Raw genomic sequence first — 10433 nt, 5'->3', positions numbered from 1 at the left:
AGCATCGGAAGAATCGCGACAATAAAAACTGGATTACTAAATACCGCCCCTTTTTACTAACCACCGCCCCTACACTTTACCATTTTCCCTATTTCTATACAAAACTAAAACCTCTCAATCCATTCAAACTAAAACAATATTCTACGTGCATGTTCCCCTTCAAGGGGCTGTTTCCGGCTGCGACCGGAAACGTCGCAGCCGGTTTTTTAAAAAAAAAATATATATATATATATAATTAATGTTTTTTGTAATTTTAGTTATTTTAAAAACTTAATCGATTTAATATTTATTGAATATTAGTAGTATGACTTAATATTTTTTCGTACGGCTGAATCAGAATCTGTGACCGAACCTTTGTAACGCTCACCCCGAGCACATCTCAAAAGCTTTCATTTTCTCCCGTTCTTATGAGACGAAATGACTAACTCAAACCCAATCCCTATAGCAATATTCTTAACCCAACTAATTGGTACAACATTATTATCAAATCCATGTTCTGAAAAAAAAAACCGATCGATGTAATCAATTACGTTTAACAATTTATAAAATTACGTTTAACATAACTAATTACGTTTAATATATTTAACATAAATAATTATGTTTAACAATTTATAAAATTACATTTAATATAGATAATTACGTTTAACAATTTATAATTTTTTTTTTTAAATATAACCGGCAAAAAGGGGGATGTCCCCGAGGGACATCCCTCCACAAGGAGGGGGAAGTCCCTTCTAAAGGAGGGACGTTGACGTCCTCCTTTTGGAGGGACTTCCCATCTTTGTGAAGGGACGTCCCTAGGGAACGTTCGTGACGTCCCTAGGGAACGTCCGGGACGTCCCTCTAGAATTTAGAAAAAAATTATTTTTTATTTCGAAAAAGCCGGTTTCGAACGTCGATAATCGTTATCCGACAAATTATAATCTTTGTCCGTCATTTTAATCGACTTTTTACGTATTTGTTCGAATGAGTTGAGAGAATTTTTTGGTTTTGGTTTTGCTAGAAGGGCGAAAATGTCTTTTATAGGAAGCGGTGTTAAGTAAAAAGGGGTGGCGAATAGTAAAAGCCAATAAAAATCCACTTAAAAAATCATGAAATTTTTTTTATTGAAAGACGCGTGATGGCGAAATAGGAGAAAGCAACGATCAGTAAAGAAAAAAATTGATAGAGCGGAAAATAAAGAAAGAGACAGAATTTAATAGGGAGAAAAAATTAGAAAGGAAAAGAAAATTATATCACAAACAAAATTTGTACTTTCAATACTTAAACCATATTGGATAATCCATTTAAATATAGATAAACCTTAATGGGCTTATTAGGTGTTTACCTAAAATAAGAAAATAATATGAAATATTACCTCAGTGTAGAAAAGATATTAAAAATATCTCATAATTTTTGTCTAATTATTTTTATACTCTGCGTGTCAAAATATTCAGAATTTTACTCTCATATAACTTTCACTCTCTCTCTCTCTCTGGTTCTCTTTTCTCCATTTTTATTCTCTCCTTCTTCATTATTTCTCCGCCATCGCCTCCGACATCGCTCCGCCATCGCTTTCGCCATCGTTCCACTATTGTTTGAGATTTAAATTATCTATTCTATAATTTTGATGGTTTATTTTAACTTACAGACCTAAAAATATCGATCTTACAATTTTTCAGTTTTCAGATCTAAAAATCTGTAGAAAAAAACAATTTTCATCTGAAAAAAAATAATTTTCTGCAAAAAAACAATTTTCTGTGGAAAAACAGTGTCTGATTATCATATCATTATCACTACGTTATCACGCCGTTATCATAATACTGCAGAAAATAAAAAAAAAAATCTATGGAAAATAATGTTTGATTATCATACTGCTATCATAACATTATTATGACGTACTTTGTCATAACACTATATTATCATAACATTATCATGACGTACTTTATCATAACAGTATATTATTATAACATTATCATGACCTACTTTATCATAATAGTATATTATCATAATATTATCATAACGTATTTTATCATAACATTTTATTAAACCTTATCATATTATTATCAAACGGTATCATATTATTATCATCAAATTTATCATATTGTTATCATAACATTATTTATCTTTTATCATAACTATATCATACTATTATCATAATATTATCATGACGTACTTTTATCATAACTATATCGTAATTTTTTATCATAAACTTATCATAACATTATCACAATATACTTTATCATAACAGTATCTAAAAATATTATCGTAACATTATCATGACGTACTTTATCATAACTATATCATACTATTATCATAATCTTATCATATTATTATCATAACCGTATAATATTATGATATTGATATGATAACGTTAATGATATAGATATGCTAAAGTTAGTGATACCGAAATGATAATCAAGCACTTTTCTTATTAAAAAATCATTTTTCGCTGCAGTGTTATGATAATGATATGATAACGTCATAGTGATAACGATATGATAATCAGACGCTGTTTCCTGCAAAAAAAATCATTATTTCTGCAGAAAATTATTTTTTTCATCATAAAATTGTTATTTATGCATATTTTTTTAGATCTAAAACAGAAAAAATTGAAAAGCAATTTTTTCAGATCTGAGCGCTAAAATAACTCGTAATAATCACCACGAGTTAAGAAAAAAAATTGCTAAAATTTAATATAGAAGAGCGGCGGATTGGCGGCGAAACGACGGCAGATCGGTGAAGGATTGGAGAACGACGGAAAAAAAAAGAAAAAGAAGAAAAAGAAGAAAAAGAGGAAAAAAAAAGAAGAAGAAGAGGAGGAGGAGCAGTAACTGCTCTGAGAGTATAAAAATAAGTTATAAAAGAGAGGGAGTAAAAACATAAATAAACCAGGTAGTAATATTAAAAAATTGTTAAGGCGTCTGTAAGTGTATCGAGAGGTTGTGGATTCAAATCACGCCTCGATAACTAACAACTAACTTGAGACTCTTTCCATTTTTAATAAAAAAAATGACTGCTTTATAATAGTTCATTGAAATCTGTTGAGAATTCATCTTTGTAATTTAAACAGATATGCACACGAACGAACCTATTATCATGTCATCAGCTCCAACCAGTTGTAGTAGAAGATGCCTCAATCTTTTGGAGAAATGCAAGAACATGAAGCACCTAAAACAAGCTCATGCACAAGCATTCACTTGTGCCCTAACCAACAATTCCAATACTTTAAGCAGAATCTTAGCCTTTTGCTCACACCCAACTCACGGAAATCTTCACCATGCTCGCAAACTCTTCCAACATATTCAAAACCCCACCATTTGCATTTACAACACCATGATCAAAGCTTTTCTTCTCAGAGACCAGATCTTTGAAGTTTTTAATCTGTACGTTACCATGTTACAAAATGGCATGTACCCAGATAATTATACGTTGCCTTATGTGTTAAAAGCTTGTGCCAAGTTTGAGTGTTGTTTTCTTGGTGAATCGGTTCATGGGTATTGTTTGAAAGTAGGGTTTGGTGATATTATTGTGGCTAATTCTTTGATTTTAATGTATTCTAGTGGGATTTTTAGTGATATGAGAGCTGCTAGATATGTGTTTGATGAAATGCCGAGTCCATGTGTTGTGTCGTGGACGTTAATGATTTCTGGGTTTGCTAAAGTGGGTGATGTTACAATTTTCATTTGAAAAAAAATAATTTTCTGCAAAAAAACGATTTTCTGTGGAAAAACAGTGTCTGATTATCATATCATTATCACTATGTTATCACGCCGTTATCATAATACTGCAGAAAATAAATAAAAAATCTATGGAAAATAATGTTTGATTATCATACTGCTATCATAACATTATCATGACGTACTTTGTCATAACATTATCATGACGTACTTTATCATAACAGTATATTATTATAACATTATCATGACCTACTTTATCATAACAGTATATTATCATAATATTATCATAACGTATTTTATCATAACATTTTATTAAACCTTATCATATTATTATCCAACGGTATCATATTATTATCCAACGGTATCATATTATTATCATCAAATTTATCATATTGTTATCATAACATTATTTATCTTTTATCATAACTATATCATACTATTATCATAATATTATCATGACGTACTTTTATCATAACTATATCGTAATTTTTTATCATAAACTTATCATAACATTATCACAATATACTTTATCATAACAGTATCTAAAAATATTATCATAACATTATCATGACGTACTTTATCATAACTTTATCATACTATTATCATAATCTTATCATATTATTATCATAACCGTATAATATTATGATATTGATATGATAACGTTAATGATATAGATATGCTAACGTTAGTGATACCGAAATGATAATCAAGCACTTTTCTTAATAAAAAATCGTTTTTCGCTGCAGTGTTATAATAATGATATGATAATAGTGATAACGATATGATAATCAGACGCTGTTTTCTGCAAAAAAAATCGTTATTTCTGCAGAAAATTATTTTTTTCATCATAAAATTGTTATTTATGCAGATTTTTTAGATCTAAAACAGAAAAAGTTGAAAAGCAATTTTTTCAGATCTGAGCGTTAAAATAACTCGTAATAATAAGAAAAAAATTGCTAAAATTTAATATAGAAGAGCGGCGGATTGACGGTGAAACAACGGCAGATCGGTGAAGGATTGGAGAACGGCGAAAAAAAAAAGATAGAGAAAAAAAAGAAGAAAAAGAAAAAAAAAAGAAGAAAAAGAAAAAAAAGAAGAAGAAGAAGAAGAGGAGGAGGAGTAGTAACTGCTTTGAGAGTATAAAAATAAGTTATAAAAGAGAGGGAGTAAAAACATAAATAAATTAGGTAGTAATATTAAAAAATAGTTAAGGCGTCTTTAAGTGTATCGAGAGGTTGTGGATTCAAATCACGACTCGATAACTAACAACTGACTCTTTCTATTTTTAATAAAAAAAAATGACTGCTTTATAATAGTTCATTGAAATCTGTTGAGAATTCATCTTTGTAAATTAAACAGAAATGCACACGAACGAACCGATTATCATGTCATCAGCTCCAACCAGTTGTAGTAGAAGATGCCTCAATCTTTTGGAGAAATGCAAGAACATGAAGCACCTAAAGCAAGCTCATGCACAAGCATTCACTTGTTCCCTAACCAACAATTCCTATACCTTAAGCAGAATCTTAGCCTTTTGCTCACACCCAACTCACGGAAATCTTCACCATGCTCGCAAACTCTTCCAACATATTCAAAACCCCACCATTTGCATTTACAACACCATGATCAAAGCTTTTCTTCTCAGAGACCAAATCTTTGAAGTTTTTAATCTATACGTTACCATGTTACAAAATGGCATGTACCCAGATAATTATACGTTGCCTTATGTGTTAAAAGCTTGTGCCAAGTTTGAGTCTCGTTTTCTTGGTGAATTGGTTCATGGGTATTGTTTGAAACTAGGGTTTGGTGATATTATTGTGGCTAATTCTTTGATTTTAATGTATTCTAGTGGGGTTTTTAGTGATATGAGAGCTGCTAGATATGTGTTTGATGAAATGCCGAGTCCATGTGTTGTGTCGTGGACGTTAATGATTTCTGGGTTTGCTAAAGTGGGTGATGTTGAGTCTGCAAGATTGTTTTTTGATCGTGCTTTAAGGAAAGATAGAGGTGTATGGGGTGCTATGATTTCTGGGTATTTGCATAATAATTGTTTTAAAGAGTGTTTGTACATGTTTAATGTGATGCAATTGGATAGTATAGTACCCGACGAGGGAATTTTGTTAAGTATAATTTGTGCTTGTGCTCAGTTAGGTGCTTTGGATAGTGGTATTTGGGTTCATAGATTTACGGAAAGGCTAGGATTGCATCGCAGTATCCGTTTGATTACGGGTTTAATCGATATGTATGCGAAATGTGGGAATGTGGATTTAGCTAAGAAGCTGTTTGATGAAATGCCTCAGAGAGACGTAGTTTGTTGGAATGTCATGATTTCTGGTTTGGCAATGCATGGTGATGCAGAAGGTGCGCTTAAGCTGTTTACGGAGATGGAGGAGGCTGGGTTTAAGCCGGATGATGTTACATTTATAGCTATTTTTTCTGCTTGTAGCTATTCCGGCATGGCTTATGAGGGTTTAAGAGTGTTAGCTAAAATGTGCAATGTGTATGGTATTGAGCCTAAGAGTGAACACTATGGATGTATGGTAGATCTTCTTAGCCGAGCGGGACTCCTTGAAGAAGCGAAAGAAATAATTGAAAGAATGCCTGTCGGTAGCAGTTCCTCTGAAGAAGCAGTAGCTTGGAGAGCATTGCTAAGTGGGTGCTGCAATCAGGGACAAGCCCAACTGGCGGAGGTTGCAGCTGAGAAACTGTTGCAGTTGGAAGTTCACAGTGGGGTGTATGCTTTGCTTTCAAATTTGTATGCAACTACTGGGAGATACGACGAGGCCAAAAGAATAAAGAAGATGATGAGGAACAGAGGGATTTACAAGTTACCGGGCTGTAGTTCAATCAAGATTAATGGCATCATTCATGAATTTGTTGCAGGAGAGAAAACCCACAAACAATTACAAGATATAGAATTTATTCTGCAAAAGATAAACAAGGAATTGAGATTCCTTGAATGTTATTCTAATCCAGTTCTTGTTGACCATACATGACATGCTCTCTTGAATATGTGATGTCCATAAATTTGTTCTCATGAGGAATTTCTGCCAACTAACCAAGAATCATCTTGTTAATCAGTGATTGATTACTTGGCCTAGCATGACAATTTGAGAAAATTTGCAGAAATCCGCCTTTTGCTGTGAACAATGCTGAACGCAAACTGATTAGAATGGAAAACGATAAAATCTTATAAATGTAAGGTTTCCAACTTTCGCGAGCATTTATCATGTCAGTTGCTTCCATGTCCTCAACATTGTTACAGTTGATCCATGCTCAGCTCATCAGCTGGAATCTCAAGAAGTTGAGTTGCAACCCTCCTCAGAGTCAGGGTAGAGCTGTGTGCTGGAATATTGGCGATGATGTTGCTCCCAGGTCTATGCTGTGCGTAATAAATTGAATGCTTTACCATTAGATCTGTAGAATGGATGCTTTTATAATTAGTTAGTTTTAGTTAACACAAAACTGAATATACACCTACTTAGCACAAGAAATAAAAGTAAGAGGAGCTTTCATGCCCTTCTGATGTCTAAAAGTATTAAGCTAAGAGATTAACCTTTATATAATTTAAAACAGCAAAGTAAAAAACAATTCATCAATTGCAGTACAACTCTTTGACAAAAAAATAAAAACATGGATCTAAATCTAATACTAAGCCTTCTCCATCGCCAGAATTTATCTTCCTTCTTCCTTGCTACCTTCTCAGACACTAGCGTTGAAAAACATGGCTTATCTTACTCCAAATTAATGACAAGGGACTGTTTTTAAGCTCTATAAGTATTGCAGTCTTCTTTTTGTTTGTGCGAGAGAGGAGACGGAAGGTGAAGTTGATAGACAAAACTTCTAGCTGAGCTTCAGAGTTTTTCACATTTGATTCACATAACTAACAAAATGTAGCCTAGCAGTGGATTGTGGTCTACTAAACTATGAAATCTGCATCAGAAACTTCAAGAACTTTGTGTAAACCTATTGGGTTTACGCCTGGCTTGAATGAATTTCCTTCAATATACCTGCAAATGGCAATAAATCATTTGGTAAATGACCATGACCATAAAATTTCCGATATGTTCCGGGGTCCAACTGATGAAAAAAAACTTACATTTCTTTTAAGAAAGGATGTTTATAGAAGGCCTCAGGAACTCTCCCTGAAAATTGATTGTGATCCAAGTACCTGGAATGCAATCAAGGTCAAAAAACATAAGTCTATGCAAAGACATGACTTAGAAACTCGAGAAGACTCTAGAGTGATTCTCAAGTAAGCAGATAATTCAGTGATGTCTACGCTCTTAAAATCGAGGGGTTTAAAAAAGTAAACACCCTGCCAACTTGGTAGTAGAGTTGACTGATTCGCTTTTTGGGTTGCTCAAGCAGAAAGAAAGCTGATACGGAGTCTTCTCAAAATTATGGGCAAGCATGCTAATCAATTTACTATGTGAATATCACCAGTCAAGCGTCAAAAGATAATAGTACGATAGGTGCTATTGTAGCATCCAAAGTAATTGGTAATAAATAGTCTTCTCTTACAAATCTTGGTAGAAGAAGAGTACGCTTATGAAAATACGAAGATAAAGAAAAACATTTTTGAGACTTTCAGACAATGCACATTTTTCTCCATCAAATGATGTAGCATGTTATGATCAATCCAATTTTACTTACTAACATCATAAGAAACCATCTTTCAGTAAGCCAATAAATTGTATAGTGAAAAGCTCCAAAAACAAAAGCCAGATCCTTCTTCTTATACCAAAAATATAAAAGCATAAGTTTCTAAACATGAACTTACAAGTGAGTCAATTTAGGAATATGAGCAATTGCAGCAGGGATTATTCCTGACATTTTATTATATGATAGATGCCTGTAATCAACAAAGAAACAAATATACACAGTCAATTGTCATAACAAATGGAGATCTAGCTAAAAAATGATTGACTAATGTAGTGGCCAGATTTAATAGAGCACGGTCCTCATGTAATGGAGGAAAAAGAACATAATAAGTTTTTAAAATATGATAATAACAAAACAAAAACGAAAAACAGGACTTACAATATTTCTATATTGGTCAAATTTGCAAGTTGTGCGGGGATTCCTCCAGTGAGGTAATTATTGTTTAGATAACTGCATATCATTTCAGAATTAGACATTAAATTAGCAGTTTGTTCATCCAGCAAAAATCATGTCAGTGATAAAATTGAGAATCTGGCAAAACAAACAGCTTACATGTTTCGAAGTGCAGGGAAACAACCCTCGAAACGTATTAATTCCCTTATAGTACCCACCAAATGATTGTTACCAACATCCCTAAACATGTGTTTATAAGATATATTAAAAACCCAATGATAACATTACTCTAAAATGAAGCTACTCTAAGGAGATAACAAAATATTACAAGTGCCGCAGATTTTGCAATGTCCCCAACTCAGCAGGGATTCGGCCGGAGAAGCGATTCTCATGTAGATAGAGATACCGAAGTTCTGGAAGATTAGCTAGCTCCTTGGGAATTTCACCTTTAAAAGTATTGAAGCTCAAATAACTGCAAAGGTTTTACCACATCAACTTAAACCAGAACAATAAGCAGTGTCATCACCATATATAGCTGGAGAAAATCCAACATACTCACAGATGGGTTAGGCTCTTGAGTTCACCAATTTCAGGAGGAATCACATCTTGTAATTTATTCCACCTCAAATTACTAACAAACAACAACAAAACAGATAGAATTCAAATTTCACAACCAAACCAAAACATGAAAAATAAAAAACTTCAAAGCAAAATGGAGAAAAGGGGGCTTACAGTATCTTAAGACGCTTCAACCGCCCAATTTGCGGAGGAATAGGCCCCGTCAATTTGTTGTTATGCAGATCCCTGTTATGCAAAACCATTCATATAGCATCAATTATAGCACTCATCAAGTCACTTGTTTAGAAATGTGAACTAAAGACCTTGCCGATTTTCGAGTTAAAGAATTGAATTCTAGCAACTATGAACAAAATAATATAATTTGAATCATTACAAAAACAAAATTGAAATCAGAAAAATGAAGAAAATATTACAGTCTAGTGAGATCCAACAAATTGGTAACAGCAGTAGGAAAAGGACCGACAATTGAAACTGCATAAACTTCCCTACAACACAAACAAACAACAACCCATTAACGAATATTCACCAAAGATTTCATCTTGGTAAAAAAGAAAAAACTTACAACTCGGTAACAACTCGATAATCTCCTTGGGTAGAGCAAGTAACACCGGACCAAGGAGGCAGATCTCCATCACCACAAGGATCATCACCCACCCAGGCGTACACTACTCTCCATCCAAGTGACGCTTTTATCTCATTCAAAGCTTTAACTGCCCAATTTTGTAAGTGAATCAGAATAGTGCAAGTAAAAATGTAAACTTGGAGATGCAGAATTAATTAATTACCGTCTCGCTTGAGGGTTTTGCAGAGGGCGGAATTGAGTAGTAGAGGGAAAATGAAGAAGAAGATCAAGAGATTGGACGCCATTTGATATGTTGAAATGGGAGTTGGGAGTTGGGATTGAACGAGTGATCGTTTATATGGTTATTTTGATTTTACCTCTTCATTTTCATTTTCTGGAAACGCGGATTTAATCTGTCGTCGGTGGATTTATTATTGAGACTCTCAAGCTAAGCTAAGAAGCACGAAAATTTCCACGAACTTATGTGTCCCATTTCGAAAATGTTTTGGAAACCGGAAAACAAAAATTCTGAGAAATTTTCGGAAATTCATAAGAAAATATTTCAGGCCGTTTCT

At 33.3% G+C, this 10433-nt stretch overlaps 3 protein-coding genes across 3 annotated transcripts; 2 read left to right on the top strand and 1 right to left on the bottom strand.

Moving 5' to 3' along the window:
* The first annotated feature begins 2998 nt into the window (after positions 1-2998).
* On the top strand, positions 2999-3669 carry LOC126687597 (pentatricopeptide repeat-containing protein At1g08070, chloroplastic-like). The gene has a single exon (XM_050382154.2). It carries the CDS (start codon positions 3055-3057, stop codon positions 3667-3669), a length of 615 nt encoding a protein of 204 aa, XP_050238111.1. The 5' UTR covers positions 2999-3054.
* Positions 3670-4973: 1304 nt separating this feature from the next.
* Positions 4974-6671, top strand: LOC126687242 (pentatricopeptide repeat-containing protein At2g20540-like). Its single transcript, XM_050381722.2, has one exon. The coding sequence runs from the start codon at positions 5021-5023 to the stop codon at positions 6653-6655; it is 1635 nt and encodes a 544-aa protein (XP_050237679.1). The 5' UTR covers positions 4974-5020; the 3' UTR covers positions 6656-6671.
* A 526-nt stretch (positions 6672-7197) lies between these two features.
* Positions 7198-10292, bottom strand: LOC126687243 (probable leucine-rich repeat receptor-like protein kinase At1g35710). Its single transcript, XM_050381723.1, has 11 exons — positions 10082-10292; positions 9859-10006; positions 9710-9781; positions 9450-9521; positions 9277-9348; positions 9046-9189; positions 8877-8957; positions 8703-8774; positions 8443-8514; positions 7759-7830; positions 7198-7669 (listed from the first exon to the last, which is right to left on the bottom strand). Exons 1-11 carry the CDS (start codon positions 10161-10163, stop codon positions 7579-7581), a joined length of 978 nt encoding a protein of 325 aa, XP_050237680.1. The 5' UTR covers positions 10164-10292; the 3' UTR covers positions 7198-7578.
* Positions 10293-10433: the final 141 nt, after the last annotated feature.

This window comes from Mercurialis annua, linkage group LG6 (assembly GCF_937616625.2).
Source record: "Mercurialis annua linkage group LG6, ddMerAnnu1.2, whole genome shotgun sequence".
Taxonomy (NCBI): domain Eukaryota; kingdom Viridiplantae; phylum Streptophyta; class Magnoliopsida; order Malpighiales; family Euphorbiaceae; genus Mercurialis; species Mercurialis annua.
The sequence above is the reverse complement of the archived record's forward strand: the minus strand, read 5'-3'. Positions and strand labels throughout refer to the sequence as shown.